This window comes from Palaemon carinicauda, chromosome 18 (genome assembly GCF_036898095.1).
Source record: "Palaemon carinicauda isolate YSFRI2023 chromosome 18, ASM3689809v2, whole genome shotgun sequence".
Taxonomy (NCBI): domain Eukaryota; kingdom Metazoa; phylum Arthropoda; class Malacostraca; order Decapoda; family Palaemonidae; genus Palaemon; species Palaemon carinicauda.
This window is the reverse complement of record NC_090742.1, coordinates 86,584,966-86,605,470: the sequence shown is the minus strand read 5'-3', so window position 1 is coordinate 86,605,470 and position 20,505 is coordinate 86,584,966. Positions and strand designations below refer to the sequence as shown.

General features: G+C 45.4%; 1 protein-coding gene across 4 annotated transcripts in view; it reads right to left on the bottom strand.

The window, feature by feature from the left end:
• kappaB-Ras (NFKB inhibitor interacting Ras like 1) overlaps window positions 1-20,505 on the bottom strand; it is a 154,803-nt gene that overhangs the window by 75,289 nt on the left and 59,009 nt on the right. For all 4 annotated transcript variants that reach the window (XM_068392617.1, XM_068392615.1, XM_068392618.1 and 1 more), the window contains exon 2: window positions 11,057-11,164. In XM_068392617.1, coding sequence (XP_068248718.1) covers window positions 11,057-11,155 — 99 coding nt within the window. In that variant the 5' untranslated portion in view covers window positions 11,156-11,164. The remainder of the gene's footprint in view (window positions 1-11,056; window positions 11,165-20,505) is intronic.

The window sequence follows — 20,505 nt, the reverse complement described above, 5'->3', positions numbered from 1 at the left end:
AGTCAGACTCTGCCACGGGAGGATTTAGATCCTCTCTTCTTACCCCGCTTACTATCGGCACGAGAGCCTCCCTTACTGGGAGCTCTGCCACGAAAGGGCGGGATAAACCTTGTCGCTGGAGTTTCAAATTTAGGTCTGTTGACATAAGAGGATAAAGGTACAGCCTTACGAGCAGACGTGGCCATCAAATCATGAGTGTCCTTCTGTACAAGAGACGCTGCGATATCTCTAATAAGCTGCTGCGGGAACAGGGCAGAAGACAATGGCGCAAAGAGAAGTTCTGACCTTTGACAAGGAGTGACACCTGCAGACAGAAAAGAACAAAGAGTCTCTCTCTTCTTAAGAACCCCTGCTGTGAAAGTAGCAACGAGTTCATTAGAGCCATCTCTAATAGCCTTGTCCATGCACGACATAATCTGCACAGAGACATCACGGTCTGCTGACGAGACCTTCCTACTCAAGGCTCCCAGAGACCAATCCAAAAAATTGAAAACCTCAAAGGCACGATAAATTCCTTTGAGGAGATGATCCAGATCTGAAGAGGACCAGCAAACTTTCGAGCGTCTCATGGCCAGATGACGAGGAGAGTCTATGAGGCTTGAGAAGTCTCCCTGGGCAGAGGCAGGCACCCCCAAGCCGAGAACTTCTCCCGTGTCATACCAGACGCTCGCACGAGAAGCCAATTTGAAAGGGGGAAAAGCAAAAGCGGACTTCCCCAAATTCCTCCTGGTCATTAACCAGTCGCCCAACAAACGCAAAGCTCTCTTAGAAGAGCGAGAGAGCACTAACTTCGTGAACGACGGAGTCGAAGAAGCTAGGCCCAGCGTGAACTCAGATGGAGGCGAACGAGGAGCAGCAGACACAAAATGATCAGGAAACAGGTCCTTAAAAATAAGCATGATCTTCTTAAAATCCAGAGAGGGCTGAGCAACCCTAGGCTCCTCTCCATCCGAAAGAGTCCCCAAAGGAACCTCAGTTGGCAGGGGATCAACGACTTCCTCATCCGAAGGAACCTCATCCGACAACGGCAGAGTCTCGCGATACGGAGAGACATGCCGAGGAGGCAACGCTTGACAGGCTATGTCAACATGCGACGGAGCCGCAGCAACAGCTGAGGTAACAACGTCACGCCGAGGCTGCAAAGACTGAAAGTCTTGAGACTGACAAACAACAACAGCCTGTGTCGACTGCCGTTCGACATCACGTCGGGACTGCATTGACTGCAGGGTTTGAGAATGAAAAACAACACCCGACTGCGGTGACTGACGTTCAACGTCACGTCGGGGCAACGGAGTCGGCTGACGAACGTCACTTCGAGACTGCGGCGACAGTTGGTGAACGTCACCTTGAGTCTGCGGCAAAAGGGGTTCCACGTCACGTGACTGACGTGAATGACGAGGAACACGATCAGAATCGCGTTTAACAGCACTGATAACGTTAGCGCTAACATCAAAAGGACGAGAAAAACCTCGCTTAGGCGGTTGAAGGCCAGAGTCACGCTTGTCGGACTGGCGAACCGCAAGCAAAGGATCTTTACGAACCTGTTCATGCTCATAAACTTCCATTAAAGATGAAAGTTTCGACTGCATGTCCTGCAGGACACTCCACTTCGTGTCAACGGGAGGCGGAACGGGCTGTGACGTCGGCAACGTCTGTGCATGCAAATCATCGCACCGAACGAGACCCTCGGACTACGTGCCACGCTTTCGCTTAACAGGCGAACAGCCATTCGATGACTGAAAACGGTCAGAGCTGCCCCAATGGCTACAGCCAGGACGCTGGACCTGTCCTGAAGGGACTGACTTGCGCTTTAAGGGTCTAGAAACCTTACGCCAAGGTTTCTTATGCGGCAAATCGTCGGAAGACGGGGAGAACTTAGTCTCCCCCGTCTTATGGTAAGGACGTTCTTGATGAGAAACGTCTGATACCTAAGAGGGAACGTCTGTACGTCGGTTTACACCTCTCGCTCCCTTAAGTCCTACGACATTCCTTCTCCCTGGTGCAGGGGAGCCTGAAAGAGGTCTCGGACTAGGGGAGCGACAAGCACGAACAGACGAACCCTCGGTCGCAACACTAAACACATTTTGCGCACTTTCCACTTTACCACTTTGACTTTCCACTTTACCACTTTGACTCTTTAACAACTTAACATCGGACATAAGCTGGTTCCTGTCCGAGGCTAAGGTTTCAACCTTCTCACCCAACGCTTGAATAGCTAAAAACATATCGCGCATTGAAGGTTCATAAGTGCCAATAGGGGGTTCAGAAACTACCACTACAGGGGAAGGATTAGGTTCAGGGGCATGGGAGGAGGAAAATTCTAAAGATCTAGATGAGCTTCTCCTCACCCTATCTCTTTCGAGTTTATGAGTACCTATTTTTCATACTCTAACCACTCGAATTCCGATAAAACCACACACTCCTCACACCGATCTCCTAATTGGCAGGATTTACCCCGGCAATTAGCACAAGCAGTATGAGGGTCGATAGAAGCTTTCGGAAGACGTTTGTTACAATCTTTCGCACATTTGCGATATACAGGAGAAGGGTCAGCCATTATGAAAAACCAGAGAAAATCCAAAGGAAAGCCAAGTTCATCAACAAAAAACAAAAAAGGTTTCAAGAGTTTTATTGAAGGAACAAACCAACACAGCGAAAGCCAATAAAACCCAAAACAAAGTACTTCACCAATTCGGTAGAAAACTCGAGGTCTAGAGCGAGCGGAACCAATGTTGTCGGTGACATCGACAGAGAAGAACTGGCTTGGTTGAGAAGTATATGCAGTATCTGGCCGATAGTCGGTGCTGGTGGGCACACCCGCAACCTTCATGGCGATCGCTCGCGAGTTTTTGGAATCTGTCGGGCCGTCGGAGACGTCAGCTATTTATATAATCACCGGCTAAGTTTAATATTTAAAAAGAATATTCAATTGAAACCATAAAAGTTTAATGTCATTGTAAAAGTTAAATAATTTTCAGAAGAGCTACTTCTGAAATAAATCTAAAAATGCCACTTGCACAGTACAGTAGGACATATCATGTCCAAGAATCTTGGCAAGGATGAACCTGCCACCCTCACCTCGAGCCTCAAATAAATATCTATTCCCTAAGTTATTATAATTGGGGCATTCGATCAACAAATGCCTCACTGTTAGAGGTACCAAACAGTCGTCATAATATGGTTGGTGTTGGCCCTTCAGCAGAAACTCGTGTGTCAACCGAGTGTGACCAATACGGAGACGACAAAGAGACGTCTCCCATTTTCGGGGCATCATGTTATACCTCCAAGGAGATATGATATTTGTTACCTCTCTCATTCTATTGCCATCTAGGCTATCCCAGTGCTGTTGCCATTTATTGCAAAGCAATTTCTTGATGTTACGAAGGAAGTCATTACAGGGAATGGGATACCTTCTTGGCACCAACTCTGATGCTGCATTCTTCACCAATGAATCTGCCTTCTCATTCCCACACACACCTACATGTGCTGGAACCCAACAAAATCGAACCTTTATACCTCTCCTTCCAATAATAAAAAGCCATTCTAAAATCTTTAAAACTAGAGGGTTACTAGAATTAAAAACTTCTAAAGCTTGAAGGACACTCCTTGCATCACTAAAAATGGTAAAATTACCCTCCTTTTCCAACGCTATTTTCTCAACAGCGGTTAGTATGCCATACAGTTCGGCAGTAAATATTGAAGCTGTTAGAGGAAGGGCACCTCTACAATTAAAACCATTACTATGCACTCCAAATCCAACACCAGCATCAGATTTGGAGCCATCAGTATATATAAAAGTCGATCCCCTATGTTCTTCAACATGTTCCATAAAAAGAGACCTGGATTCTAAGTCAGTCATATTCTTCTTAACTCCAATAAAGTATTTACAAAAAGATATCTCTGGTAATTTCCATAGAGGCATTGATGATACCTTAAATGGAAGCACCTTAATTCTAATTATATCAAGACTATTTAAAAATTGTTTCACCCGAAACTCATAAGGTTGAGGAGATTTGGGGTGCAACTCGAAGTATGTTGAGTGACTTACATGGCTTGCAGTCTGAAAGTCTAAAGAATTAGGGAGTCTTTGCAATCTAAACCAATACCGAATAATAGCAGAAATTCGGTAAAGATCTAGAGGTAACTCTCCAGCATCAATAAGGAGACTTGGGATAGGCGAGGTTTTAAACGCTCCTGTGGACAATCTAATACCACCATGATGTATTAAATCTAATATCTTTAACCGGCTTGTGGTGGCTGAGGAGTATATTTCACATCCGTGACTGATTTTGGAAAAAATCAAGGCCTTGTATAATTTCAAAATAGTATTGCGGTCTGCCCCCCAAGATGTATGGGACAATACTTTTAGAATATTCAGAGCCTCGAGACATTTAGCTTTTAACACTTTTAAGTGAGAAACCCATGTAAGCCTACAATTAAATATCAAACCTAAAAATTTAGCTTCACTTGCACAAGGTATCCATTGACCTTCAATGTATATATCCAGGTCTGGATGTACTCCCCGGATATGACAAAAATGGACAATAGTAGTTTTACTTGTCGAGAACTTAAATCCATTCATATCGGCCCACTGGATAATTTTGTCAATTGAGAGCTGTATTTTTCTCTCAACCATTGCCATTCTAGCTCCAGCAAATGATATTGAGAGATCATCCACAAATAATGTTGAGAGAACATCCCGGGGAATGAATGAGGATATCCCATTAATTGCTAGTGCAAAAAGGGTTACACTCAGCACACTCCCCTGAGGAACTCCTTCTTCCTGACACTTACTCTCTGATAGAGCTTTCCCCCACTCTCACTTCAAAAACTCTATTTGAAAGAAATGCCTGAATAACTATTGGTAGCTCTCCTCTCAGTCCCAATTCATGAATTCTTTTAAGTATACCATATCTCCAAGTGGTATCATATGCCTTTTCAAAGTAAAAAAAAACTGTCACATGGTGCTGTTTGGAAGCAAAGGCTTCACAAATAGAGGACTCAAGTCTTATCAACACATCAGTCGTTGAGTGCATTTTTCTGAATCCACACTGAGTCGGTGATAAAATACCTTTCTTTTCAAGGTACCTCATCAGTCTAGTATTGACCATCTTCTCCATAATTTCACATAAACAAGATGTCAATGCAATAGGTCGGTAGTTTGATGCTAAAAACTTGTCCCTACCGGGTTTTAAAAAGGCTGAAATAATGGCTAGTTCCCAAACATTTGGATAACTATGATCATGCCATATTCTATTAATAATGCTAAAAATGAATAACTTTGTATTAAAATGTACATGTTTAATCATTGCATATGGAATTCCATCGGCTCCAGGGGCTGTATCGTTACAAGTGGAAAGTGCCGAATCATATTCTCTTTCAGTGAAAGGAGAATTATAGGACGCTTCCCTTCCTGATGCAAAATTTAAAATTTTCTTTTCTTCAATGCTCCTGTACTGGTGACCAGGAGCTGCTACACTCTTTCATGATACATTTGAAAAATGGTCAGCCAGGGCATTGCTAACTTCCTTTCCTTCAGTCACATACTGACCATTCACTTTCAACACTGTTGGTGGGTTTGGGGTGAATTTGCCTGCAATCTTTTTTTACTTTCCTCCATACAGAAGATGGTGGTGTTCTACTATTAATGGAGGAAACAAAAGCCACCCAAGATTGGCGTCTAGCTTCTTTCATGGCACGACGGAACTGTGCTCTACACTTTTTGTACGTTACCAAATTTTCATCGTACAGCATCTACGCAATCTTGTCAGAGATTTTCTGGTGGCTCTGTGCAAGGATGTTAATTCTGAAGACCACCACGGGATTGGTCGTCTTTTGAATAATCCTGTGGTTTTGGGAATCGAATTGATTCCTGCTGTATGGAGACTTCCATTCAGTAGGTCTATGGCATAATCAATACTTTCCAACTGTTCTGCACTCCCTTCGATTTCACTTAGCTCACAAAATTTAACCCAGTCTGCCTTGTGAAGATTCCATCGTGGCGATCTTTGTAAAGGCAGACTCTTGTTGGTGTTTATAATGATTGGTGCATGATCATCTAATGTCCTCCAATCAAAATCAAGAAGGAAGTTAGAGCTTGCAATTGAAAGGTCAATGCATGATAAGGTACCTGTCTGAACATGGAAGTGCGTGGGCTCTCCTGTATTAAGGAGTCCCACATGCTCATTCTCCACAATTGATGAGATAATATTGCCCCTTGTGTTTGCCAAAACACCACCCTACAAAGGATGCCTACCATTCATTTCTCCCAGTAAGAGAAATGGTTGAGGGAGTTGTTGAATGACCTCTGCTAAATCATCATATAAAATATTATCATTTAGAGGTAAGTACAGAGAGCATATTGTATATTTTCTCCCTATATCAATTTGTGCAACAACTGCCTGCAGGGTTGTACGTATAGACAAAGGTATTTGGGGAACATCTCGACGAACGTACATGAGACTTCTGACATGGCTCCCTGCTTGATGAATATATGATGTTCTATAGCTAACAGACTCTCGAGGACTAGGAGTGTTAGCATCAAGCATACTTTCCTGTAGACATATAATTATAGGGGAATGTTCATGAATTAGAAGCTTAAGTTCTTCAAATTTCGTCCTTAAATCCTGTCAGTTCCATTGCAAAAGGGAGGAGAAAACTATGGATTATTTCTGGAAGACATCTTGGATGAGGTCTTCCCATTAGCAGTTTTTAATCTAACATTATTTCCTGTAGGTTTCTTCAGAGATGGTCTTGTTATGTTGGGTTTCACAATTGTGTTTTTCTTTGTATCCTTTTGATCTGTTTGTTGAGATGGATGGTGGACCTCAACTTGAATTTCTGATTTATTTAAATTGTCCTCTGGTTGATCGGAAACATCAACAGACAAAACATCATATTTATTTGATGTCATAACTCTAATATTTCTTATGGAAGGGGGTGAGAGAGATGGAGGTCTCACTCTTTTACGATTAATAGGTTGTGAGTTACCAGGTTTTTGTACCTTCCCCACTACAGGTTCACCTGATAACTTGGTTTCAGGTAGAATCTCCATTAAATCAGGCAAGGATATGGCCTGGGAGAGGTTAGTATTATCCTTTGTAATGGGGGACAAAGGTTTGATAGTGGAGGGCAATGTCTTTTTGTTGATACTCAATGATAAATCTTTAGAAGGAGATATTCTTGTCTTATGCAGCACTTTATCAATAGATGGTGAATTCCTTTTTCGAGAACTACCTACAGTAGTAGGTGGGCGAGATGATTCCCGAGGTACTTTTTCTCCTCTTTTTAATGTCTCTGCATCGGTATTAGATTTATTTAATAATCTCTTGGCATGCCCCACGCTTACATGTTCAATAATTGATTTATTGAGGGCAGCCTCTTCTAACTTATAAAACTGGCAGCTCCTATCATTAGATTTATGATCAGAGTTGCAGTTTAAGCACCTTGCCTCAAGTGTTCATTCCCCATGGTAAATATTGGAGCAAGTACTACAAATTTTATCATTATTGCAAACTTTGGAAGGATGTCCAAATTTAAAGCAATTATAACATTGCAGTGGCTTCTGCTTAAAAGGTTGAACTCTAATCCTTTCATTTTCTATGCCTATGTGGAAAGGTACATCAGCATCCTGGAAAGTAAGAACAATCATTGATGTTCCAGGTACTTTATGTACTTTCCACACTGATAGTGGACATATAACCAATATCTCCTCTTCGGTAAATTCATATAGATCCTTATTGAAAACCACTCCCCTTCCATAGCTAAAGTTTAGATGGGGTTTGATGTCCAATTTTATATCATCATTTACTGTCTTCAAATTGGACAATATAACAGACTGTGTGAATGACTTGGCCTTTATCAAGTAACTTTTCTTACCAAATTGAGATATATCTCCAGGTGCGATCGTTCCTACCTTCCTCTGAAGAAATTTGCAGATCTTGAAATAATTTTCCGTACCTCCTGTAGATTGAGCAAGAAGCCACATTGGTGGTTTTGGCTTTCTTTGGGATGGCATATCTACTCTATATCTTTATCAACCCAGTCTGCTGGTCTGTAGACATCCAGATCTTTAGGTGCCCCATCACACAGAGCACCCTTAATACTAATATTATCTACTTTAATATTAACAATGTTACGGCTTGCATTAAATGCTTCCTCATGACAATTAAATGATAACCAAGAGTCCCAATTATCATTTTGAAGTTTCATTTTAATTTCTTTTATTAATCCGCAACACTCAAATATTTTATGTGGCACATCATAATTAGCTTCTAATGGGATTTGGGTGACGTGCAGGACATTCAGTTTTCCTGTGTTGCCCAAATTATCTTTTTTTCGAGTGTTTAAAGAATAGTCCTTTTAAGTTCCTACGTCGTCAACGGAATTTTCGTTAAATGAATCGCCAGAGGTCGTCAACAGTGCCGGGGGCGAGTCAGCATATCCAGGGGAGGTGAGGTCATTGTCACAAGAATCCATTAGAATAAAGAAAAGAGAAGAGTGATATTTTGAATAGTTTGATTTACCTGCTTGAGAACATTAAGGCATCACATGTTGGGAAGGAAATTTGCACTCTCCACTACTGGCACAGTGAGAGTATACTTCCAAGATGGTCCACTCCATACCCTACCCGAAGAATAGCATCAAAACAGATATAGAGGCACAGGTGTAAGCTGAACCCACCTGTTAGGACTGAGACCAAGAAACCATGGAATCATCCTCCCCATATCTGTAATGACGGGCTTCCGGCCAAAAGCCGAGAGTCCTACCCCAAGCATGGGATCCCCCTGTGTTCCGAAGACCCAACACTTGAAAATAGTTCCGCCTAAAAGGTCCAAACCATCTTCGGGATGGCTGAGATTGTCCAATACTCTCACATATAGCTTTGAGCACAAACACCTCACAACCGTGACACCTTTCCCATTCATCAAAGCAGGCAGCAATACCAGATGAAGAAACATCCGCCCAAGCGGCAGTAACAGATGTTGAAACATCCATGCCATAAAAAAAAAAAAAAATAATAAACATACATATATATGTAAATATATACACATACAACATGAAAGAAAGTTTATAATATTAGGAGAAGGTTGAAGCAATATAAAGAGGAAGAAAAAGATAAGAAAAAGAGAAATTTAGATTCGAACTGGGGGAGCAATTTCCCTAAGTTCTAGAGCCCTCTTGCCCGTCACCAAGTTTCAGCACGGGAATAGAATGCCATGCTGAAGCTCAATGACTTCATCAAGGCATTCTCTCATTAAGAGGGATACTGGAAGGATGGGGACGAAATAAATACATATCATATTTTAGGCTAAACATAGGATATGGTCTCTACCTGCAGACTGAGGAGGTCAGCTTGCAGTGTTCCATGGGTACTGGGCCCTAAGAGAGGAGAAAATGAAGGAAGAAGATACCAGACACTCTAACATTCATCCCAGACTTCCTCTCTCGCATGAAGAGGTTAGAGGAGCTCGCCCAGACCCTTGTCAGCAAGCTTTCTGGTGCGTAGTGTCTGGGTTTGCTCTCTCGCATAATTAGCCTACAAGAGCTCTCCCAGACCCTTGTTAGCAAGCAGAGCTTGCTAGTGCATATTGTGTGTGGGTTTGCTCTCTCATATGAAAGGGTTTGTTTGGCCAAGCATGAAAAGAACATGAACACTCATCAGTGCTTCCAGATGAGGTTGGCAAGTTGTCTAGCATACTCTAGAAGGAGGCACAAGCTTGTATGGTGACAGGCAAGGCTGAAAAAGATTTTCCTGTGTGCTACACACAACAGGAAAAACAGGTTCTTCCCCGTAATGAGAGGAAAGCCCAAGGCAGAGTCCCAAATGGCCTGACCTCAAAAACTCCATGAACTTTGTTGTCTCCTAAAGGCCTGATGATGAGAGGTGGCAGCTGCAAGCAATCAGCAGACATCACCATATGCAGCAATAACCCCCAAAGGGTTATACCCTACAAGATTCGCCAATGGGAGAGGCGGCGACCAATGGTCAACAGGCATCGCAATCTGCGGCAATGACACCGAAGGGATATTGCCCAAAAGACTCGTTGTACCATAGGGACACAATGAAAGAGGCAGCGACCATAACCGGTCATCAGGCATCACCATCTGAGGCCATAATCCTTAAGTGTTATAGCTCAAAAGGCTTGTCAATGGAAGAGGCGGCGACTGCAAGTGGTAGGCAGGCATCACAATCTGTGGCAATACTCCCAACAGGGATAATGTTCACAAGATTAGTTGTGTGGAGGAGTTCCATACATCATACAGTACTTTGTGCACCCTTAACATGCTGAGCAGGCTCAGGCTAGGGAAACGCATCATAAGCTGAAAGTTGTGAAGCACGACTGATGTCAGTTTCGGGGTTCTCTTTGAGAGAATCGCCTGACTGTTTGTACACCAGAGCTGTAGTAACGCAGGGGTGAGCAGATGCAGAGAGTGCTGCAGCTAAGGGTATATATACTCTATCAGCAACAGGAATATTGTCAGGAAATATACAGCAACAGGAATGCTGTCAGTAAATAAACAGCAACAGAAAGGCTGTTAGGAAATAAACAGCAACAGGAATGCTGTTAAATAGCAATGCTGTTAAACAAGAACAATAAAGTGTATATATACATGTTACACAGACGACGAGCTAAAGTTATAAAGAAAACTGAAAAACCTTTGTTCTTCGTTAATATTCTTCGCACAAAAAGTGTGCCAAAAATTATCTAAAAAAAAAATAAGACTAAAACAGTAAAATAACAACACCAGAAGTACCTCTGTGCTTTCCCATCTGAAAGCACACAGTAGTGGCTACTTGGTGTGCTGGTGGGGGAGGGGCTTTCCCGCTGCCTGCCTATAACTACAGAGATCTCATTATAAATTCTAACAGCTGAGTTTCAGATACAGTACAAAAGCATACTCCTATTAAAGGATGAGGGTTTGTATCCATGTAGGAACAATTAAATGTTCACACTATGTACGAAAATCCATTTAACATACACAACAAGGTAAATTTCCTAAATAAAATTCAACTGTCTAACGAGTGTCCAACAATATACAATACTGTACTCACTTTATCCAGCATGGAGTTCGCATATATCGCTCTTTCAAGAATTGAAGTTTTACCTGTTCCTTTCCCTCCAACAACAATAACTCGAGTTGTACGACCCATAATATTTCCCTGCATTCAAAATGAGGCATATAATTACAATTATGAGAAAGAACGTTGACACAAAAAGACAAATTCATAGATAATTTGTATTTTTCCTAACGATACAAACCTTTAGCTATTTATTAGAAGTATTACTTTCGGTGAAGCTGAAAGGAGGAGCCATTAAAATTTTAGCAAGGGTTAACTACCCATTCCGCTAGTTAGCGAGGTAGGGGGGGACCTTGCTACAGCTCCCACTCATACACCTGTGGTTTAGCACACTTTGCTTGGAGGTGGGACTTCAAGGGGGGATAGGGCTGGCAGGTAAGTTTGTATAAATAGCTAAAGGTTTGTATCGTTAGGAAAAATACAAATTATCTACGAATTTGTCCTTTGTTCCGTAACTGGAATACAAACCTATGCTATTTATTATAGGTGACTCACCCATTAAGAGGCTGGATGTCCCTGCCAATCTGGCTTTTTGGCTACCCAGAGGCTCCTTATTTTTAATAGGTTTGTACCAAAAACAAGGAGTCCCTTGATATGCAAGGTCCGCGGCCTACGCAAGCTGTGTTGAGATATTTTGTAATGTGACTGTCCAGGTAAAAGTTATTTAGAGTCTTTGTAGGAAAAACTGTTGTAACCAAGACTTTCCCAATACCACCTCTCCAGGGTATGGGGGGGACAACAGTATTAGCTTAATACTAGGTACACAACAAAGCATGGTTTACCTGCAGTGGTTTGAGGTCAGCTTGTGCAAAGAACCCAGGATGCTGCTTTCCCCAAGAGACGGGAGGATGAAGAAAAGAATAAAAGCCAGTCAAACCTTTGCATTCAAGCACACTAAAAACTGGGTAACAGTGCCCTCAACCTTCTGCTACTTGTCCAATAAGGAGCTTGAGGTATTATACCAGCTGTTGTGCAGCCACCACAGGGCCGATAGAGAATGTATCGAGCCTCCTGTGGGTCACGTCTTGCAGGTAGTTGGCTGTGAATGTATTCTGACATTTCCACACCACAGCCTGTAAAACCTGTATCACTGAGAAGTTTCTCTTGAAGGCCAGGGACGTAGCTACGTCCTTGACATTGCGAGCTCTGGGGCGACTTGAAGGAGGAGGGTCTGGATTCAGGGCATGGTCTATGACCTTGCGAATCCAAGCAAAGATGGTGTTCTTGGTGACCCTCCTCTTGTTCCTCCCTGTGCTGACATAAAGTGCAGGCACACAGGAACAGGCTGCGGCTGTTCTCTTGAGATACAGCCTCAAACTCCCCACTGGGCAGAGTAAGAGATGATCAGGGTCATCTGTTACGGAGCGGAGACTAGAAAAGAGCCGAATTGGGGATCCGGTACTCCCAGATTCTGAGTCTTGGCAACAAACTTAGGGACAAAGCTGAATGTTATCTCTCTCTATCCCCTTGAATGAGCGATGTCGTATGAGAGACCATGAAAGTTCACCGACTCGCTTGGCCGAAGACAAAGCTAGTAGGAACACAGTCTTCCAATTCAGGTGGCATCTGTTGTCTGGAATAATAGTTCATAGAGAGGTCTCTTCAGGGACCTGAGAACTTGAACTACATTCCACGAGGGAGGTCTCACTTCAGAATGAGGTCAGGTAAGTTTGTAACTCCGTATGAGTAAAGAAAGTTCCAGCGATGAGGAAATGCCCATTCTGTTCAGTCTAGGGGCAAGGCTTAAGGCTGAGAGATAGCCTTTTACCGCCGTGACTGAAAGGCAAATTTCTTCACACGAATAAACGAGGAACTTTGCTATTGCTAGAATAGTGGCATCGGGAGGAGAGATACTGCTTCCACTACACAAACCACAGAAGATTTTCCACTTTGCCTGGCAGACAACTGCTGATGATTTCTGCACGTATCCAAACATCATGCTTGCAACTTGTTGTGAAAATCCTCTCTGAGTGAGGAGATACTGGATAGTCTCCAAGCGTGAAGTTGTAGCAAAGATACGGCTTTGTGGAATATGTTGGCCTGTGGTTGTCCGAGTAGATCGTGTCGTGGAGGGAATTCTATTGGAGACTCCATCAGGAGCTGCAGAAGGTCTGGAAACCATTCCGCGTGATGCCATAGCAGAGCTATGAGAGTCATTGAGAGGTTGACCGATGTTCTGGCCTTGTTAAGTACCACCATCCTCAGACAGAACGGGGTAAAGGCGTACACGTCAATGTTGTCCCACCGTTGTTGGAATGCACCTTGCCAGAAAGCCTTGGTGTCTGGGACTGGGGAGCAGCACAACGGGAGCCTGAAGTTCAGGGCTGTTGGGAAGAGATCCACAGTCGGAGAACCCCACAAAGTCAGGACTTTGTTGGCTACTAGAGGACTCAAAGGCCACTCGGTACTTACTATCTGAGATGCTCTGCTCAGGTTGTCGGCGAGCACATTACTTTTGCTTGGAATAAAGTGTGCCGATATTGGTATTCAGTGAATCTCGACCCATCTCAGTATCTCTACTACTAGATGGTATAGGGGCTGCAAAAAAGTACCTCCTTGTTTGGTGATGAAAGCCACTACTGTGGTGTTGTTGCTCATCACCACCAGTGAGTGGCCTGCCAGGAACTGGTGGACCTGTTGTAGGGCCACGAAGACGGCCTTCATCTCTAGGAGATTTATGTGAAGGTATTCTTCTGACTCTAACCAGATGCCTGAGGTCATGTGGTGCAGCACGTGGGGCCCCCACCCTTTTTTTGAAGCGTCTGAGAACAGCATCAAATCAGGGGGGAGAACAAGAAGATCCACTCCCTTTCGTCGATTCTCGTCTGACACCCATCATTCGAGGTATGTCTGTTCCACTGATCACATGGGGAACAAGATGTCCGTGGAGTAGAAGGCCTGATTCGCCCTGGACTTGAGTCACCACTGGAGAGATCGAATCCTGAGGCGACCGATGGGAACTAGACGGGCCAGAGATGAAAGGTGCCCGAAGAGACGTATCCACATCTGGGTTGGAAGTTCTTCTTGTCTGAGAAAAGGTCTTACTATCTTTATCAGCCTCATTATCTTGTCGTCTAATGGGAAGACTTTGTGGAGACTGGTGTCTATTATGATGCCTACGTGTACCAGTCTCTGCATAGGGCAGCGGGGAGGACTTCTAGAAGTTTACCAGGATCCCCAGATCTTGGCAAAACCTCAGAAATTTGTCTCGGTGTTGAAGAAGAGTTAACACAGAGTCTGCTAAGATTAGCCAGTCGTCCAGATAACGGAGGCGACAGATGCAAATCCTGTATGCCCAAGATGACACTAGGGCAAACATTTTGATGAAGACTTGAGGTGCTGTGGAAAGACTGCAGCACAGCACCTTCAACTGGCATTTCCTGTTGTCTAGGCTGAATCTTAAGTACTTCCTTGAACACGGATGGTTTGGGATCTGGAAGTATGCACCCCTTAGGTCAAGTGTGTACATGAAGTCCTGTGGTTTGTACTGCTTATTTGACCGTGTCTGCCGTCTCCGCTTGAAAACTTGCTCAGAGAAGAGAGGTTGATGACTGGTCTCCAGCCTCCAGACGCCTTTTTCACAAGAAAGAATCGACTGAAGAGACCAGTAGAGGACCTCCTGGAGAGTGCCCTACATCAACAGGGTCTGGACTTCTGCCTGGAGGGCTAGCACCTTTGCCGATCCCATCGCAAAGGAGTCTATTGACACTGGATTCCTGATCAGGGGAGGGAGAGATGTTGTGAACAGGGGTGCAATGCCCTGAACGAATGACGGAGACTGTCCAGGGTTCAGCCGCGAGTTGCCTCTACCTGTCCCAGCAGCTTTGTAGGCATCCCCCCATTGGTGGACAAGCGGGGGATGTGCCTATCCTAGCGTATCCTCGGCCGCTCCCTTTGGAGGACTTTGTGCCTTTTCTGTTCTTGGTTGGAAATGACAAATTCGTAGACAATTTGCATTTTTCCTAACCATACAAACCTTAGCTATTTAAATAGGGTATTAGAATTTTAACGAGGGGGTAGGGGAGGGGTAGCTAGCTACCCCTCCCCCCTCACACACCAATGAACTAGTTCACTTTGCTTAGAGGTAGGACTTCCCAGGGGAAAGGGCTGGCGGGCAAGTTTGATTAAATAGCTAAGGGTTGTAAAGTTAGGAAAAATACAAATTGTCTACGAATTTATCATTTGTTCCGTACCGAAATACAAACCACGCTATTTAAATAGGGTGACTTGACCCTTAGGAAGGGTGGTAAGTCCCAGCCGTTACTGGCTTTTGGCTTTTGCCCGGGACTCAGTATCTGAGTGTGTAGAACTCGAGATAAGGAGTCCCTGCACCTCGCTAGTACCTTGCTCTGCAAGGACCGCAGCCTATGTAAGCGTGTGTGTGAAGGAATGAAGTGTGACTCGTCCTAGGAAGTTGACCTGGAGTCCATTAGATGGAATTCTAGGTTAGGACGTTCCCAATACCACCTCGTTAGGGTATGGGGGACACGACCGTATTATCTTAATACTAGGAAAACAAGGAAACATGGTTTACCTGCAGTGGTTTGAGGTCAGCTATGCAGAGAACCCAGGATGCTGCTTTCCCCAAGAGAGGGGAGGATGAAGAAAAGAATAAGGGCCAGGCATATCTTTTCATTCATGCAGATTAAAACCGGGTAACAATGCCCTTAACCTTCTGCTGCTTGCCCATTAAGGAGCCTGAAGTTTAAACCAGCTGTTGTGCAGCCACCACAGGGCCGATAGAGAACGTATCGAGCCTCCTGTGGGTCACGTCCTGCAGGTAGTGGGCTGTGAAGGTCGTTTGACGCTTCCAAACCCCTGCTTGTAGAACCTGCGGCACTGAGTAGTTTCTCTTGAATGCCAGGGACAAAGCGATGCCTCTGACATCATGTGCTCTAGGGCGACGTGACGGAGGAGGGTCTGGATTCAGGGAATGGTGGATGACCCTGCGAATCCATGCTGAGATAGTGTTCTTAGTGACCCGCCTCTTCGTCCTTCCTGTGCTCACAAACAATGCTTGCACTCGAGGACGAATTGCAGCTGTTCTCTTAAGATAGAGCCTCAGACTCCTTACTGGGCACAGTAGGAGATGGTCTAGGTCATCTGTTACAGAACGGAGATTCGAAAACCGGAAAGAGTCGAACCGGGGGTCCGGGACTCCTGGATTTCGAGTCTTAGCCACAAACTTATGGACGAACCTGAACGTTTCCTCTACCCATCCCCTTGAATGGGCGACGTCATACGAGAGACCATGAAGTTCGCTGACTCGCTTGGCCGAGGCCAAAGCAAGTAGGAACACCGTCTTCCAAGTCAGGTGGCGATCAGAAGCCTGGCATAATGGTTCGAACGGAGGTCTCTTAAGAGACCTGAGGACTCGAACCACGCTCCGTGGAGGAGGTCTCACTTCTGACTGAGGGCAGGTAAGTTCATAACTTCGTATGAGTAGCGAAAGTTCCAGTGAGGAGGAAATGTCCATTCCTTTTAGCCTGAAGGCAAGACTTAAGGCTGGGCGATAGCCTTTCAATGCCGAGACTGAAAGGCGCATCTCTTCCCGCAAATACACGAGAAACTCCGCTATTGCTCGAATAGTGGCATCGAGTGGAGAGATACCCCTTCCATGACACCAAGCACTGAAGACCCTCCACTTCGCCAGGTAGACTCCTGCGGATGACTTTCGCAGGTGTCGAGACATCCTTTCTGCAACTTGTTGCAAAAAGCCTCTCTCTGTGAGGAGATGTTGGATAGTCTCCAGGCGTGAAGCCGCAGCGATGCTACGGCTTTGTGGGAGATGTTGGAGTGTGGTTGCTTGAGTAGCTCGTGTCGAGGAGGGAGTTCTCTCGGGAGTTCCGTCAGGAGCTGCAGAAGGTCCGGGAACCACTCTGCATGATGCCATAGCAGAGCTACTAAGGTCATTGACCGGTCGACTGATATTCTGGTCTTGTTGAGCACCCTTCTCATCAGACAGAACGGGGGAAAGGCATAAATGTCGATGTTAACCCACCGTTGTTAGAAGGCATTTTGCCGGAGTGCCTTGGGGTCTGGGACTGGGGAGCAGTACAGCGGAAGCTTGAAATTCAAGGCTTTCGCGAACAGATCCACCGTCGGGGAACCCCGCAAAGTCAGGACTTTGTTGGCTACTAGAGGATCCCACGATCACTCGGTACTCACTATCTGGGATGCCCTGCTCAGACTGTCGGCAAGCACATTCCTTTTGCCCGGAATGAAGCGAGCCGATAGTGGAAACGAGTGGACTTCGGTCCATCTCAATATCTTTACTGCAAGATGGGATAGCTGTTGTGAAAAGGTACCTCCCTGCTTGTTGATCTAAGCCACTAACGTGGTGTTGTCGCTCCTCACCACCACGGAGTGACCCGCCAGGTACCGTTGGAACTGTTGAAGTGCCAGGTATACGGCCTTCATCTCTAGCAGGTTTATGTGGAGGCACTTTTCTGATTCTGACCATAGGCCTGAGGTCCTGTGGTTCAGAACGTGGGACCCCCACCCTCCTTTTGAGGTGTCCGAGAACAGCATCAAATCCGGGGGGAGGACGAGAAGATCCACTCCCTTTCGGAGGTTTTCGTCTGTCACCCACCACTGAAGGTCCGTCCGTACCGCAGGACCCATAGGGATCAAAACGTCCGGGGAATCGTGACCTTGATTCCACCGGGACTTGGGCCACCATTGCAGGGATATCATCCTGAGGCGGCCATTCGGAACTAGACGGGCTAGGGAGGAAAGGTGACCGAGAAGACGTAACCATGATTGGGCTGAATCTTAAGTACTTCCTTGAAGACGTATGGATTGGGACCTGGAAGTATGCGTCCTTCAGATCCAGCGTACACATGAAGTCTTGAGGTCTCACTGCAAGTCTGACCGTGTCTGCTGTCTCCAGCTGAACGGAGTTTGTTTGACAAACCTGTTCAGAGCTGAGAGGTCGATGACTGGTCTCCAGCCTCCAGACGCCTTCTTTACAAGAAAGAGTCGACTGAAGAAGCCTTGGGGAACCGTCGACGACCTCTTGGAGAGTATCCTTCTTTAGCATGGTCTCGACTTCTGCCCGTAGGGCTAGCCCCTTTGCCGATCCCATGGCATAGGATCTCAACGACACTGGATTCGCTGTCAGGGGAGGTAGAGATGTTGTGAACGGGACGCAATATCCCTGACTGATTACGGAAATCGTCCAGGAATCGGCCCCGAGTTGCTGCCACCTGAATGCGCAACTTTGTAGGCATCGCCCCACAGGTGGACATGCAGGGGGATTGCCAATCCTAGCGTTTGCGACCTCGGCCACTGCCTCTAGGATTCTTGCCTCCCCTGGAGGACTTTTTGCCCTTCTTGTCTTTGACAGGAAAGGGCTGCTGTTTGGACACCGTCATCTTTGCTGCCACTGCCAGTTTCATCGTCTTGGACGGGTGAGGTTGTTGAGGTGCTGGAGGTTTGTAGGGTTCGTTGTAAGAGCCCTCTGGAGGAGAGAGTCCTGATTGGATTTCCTCCACTTCTCAGCTGCCTATTCCACATCTTTGGGCTCAAACATTCTCTTTCCCATAAGGGAACAGTGTCTGAGCTTGCAGACTTCGAAGGCCGGGACCTTCGAAAGGAACCTTTCTGCCACCGCATCACGTCCTTCAAGATCGAATTGGCCCACAAGTTCGAGGCTTGGTGGGCCAGAAACTCAATGGTGCGGGTGCCCGAAAGGAGGAAGGTCTCCAGTGCCTTCCTGGTGCTTTCTTTGGACAGATCCTCGGATTGCAACAGGATGCCAAAAGACCCCAACCAGACATCCAGCCACGAAGTAGCCTGCATGGCACACTTTTATTATTATTATTATTAAATGCTAAGCTACAACCCTAGTTGGAAAAGCAGGATGCTATAAGCCCAGGGGCCCCAACAGGGAAAATAGCTCAGTGAGGAAAGGAAATAAGGAAAAATAAAATATTTTAAGAAAAGTAACATTAAAATAAATATTTCCTATATAAACAATAAAAACTTCAACAAAACAAGAGAAAGAGAAACTAGATACAACAGTGTGCCTGAGTGTACCCTCAAGCAAGAGAACTCTAACCCACTTCGCGACCTTCTCCTGGCTTAGGATCTCTGTCGCCGAGAAAGTCACTTGCCGGCTAGAGAGTCTCTCGAGAGGGACTCCCTTGTTAAGCTCTTCCACAGAGTGCAACGGAAGAGCTAAGCCAGACTCCTCCATGATCTCAAAATACCTCCTCTGGTGGAGGTGGGAGGAGCTTTTTGCCAGCAGTGGAACGGCTGGAGGAGGCGAGCTCGGAGAGCTGGCCCTCAACCTTATCCCTTGCACTCTTCGCCCCTTGGGACCAGGGCAAAGTCGCACTGGCCTTAGCGGGTTTCTGAGTGCCAAAGACTTGGTCCAGGACCGTGTTCTTGCCCTCACGAGGAGGAACCTCAGGGTTCTTGAACCCGTTGAGATGCCTCATCAGAGTCAAGACCTGCCAGAGGGCATGCTCTGACTCTTGCTGCTCTCCCCCTGGAGAGCTGGCAGCAAAGTCCCCCGTCCCCAAAGGCTCTACTTGGGGGGGACTCTTAGAGTTCTTCGGTTCCCTCCAAGGAGGGATACAGGACTCTAACAATGAAGACTGAGGGCTCTTCTCGCCCCAACACGGGACGATTTTCCTGCTCGAGGTGGGATTTCTCCCACTGGTGCGGTGGGAGAAGGCCTCACCTCGGAAGAGGGAGCGCACTGGCGCTCGCGCGATGGGAAAAACCCAGGGGTCGCGCGCGAGAGACAGTTGAAAAGACTCGTGCGCGCAGGCGAGACTTCATAGGGTGTGCAGGAATCAGATTGACGTGCAGGAACAGAATGAAGAGCCCGTGAATGAATGAATGATTTAAAGTTTTCAGGCATCCTGACATCTAAGGTCATTGACGCCGGTAACATTTAATTTATGTATACAAAAGTAAAAAATGAAATAAAATAAAAAAATGTTATTTTTATTAGTAAAATAAATTTTTGAATATACTTACCCGATAATCATGTAGCTGTCAACTCCGTTGCCCGACAGAATTCTATGGAGGGATACGCCAGCTATCACAATACTAGAAGGGGGTGTACTTACCAGCGCCACCTGTGGCCAGGTACTATAGTACTTCTTGTTGACACCTCCTCAATTTTTCCTCGGTCCACTGGTTCTCTATGGGGAGGAAGGGAGGGTCAATTAAATCATGATTATCGGGTAAGTATATTCAAAAATTTATTTTACTAATAAAAATAACATTTTTCAATATTAAACTTACCCGATAATCATGTAGCTGATTCACACCCAGGGGGGTGGGTGAAAACCAGTGTACAAGATTAAAGGATAGCTAAGTATCCCATATTTCATATAACAGTTATCTCAAATAACGATGAAATAATAAGTACCTGGTAAGGAAGTCGAATTGAACCGTTACTCTGC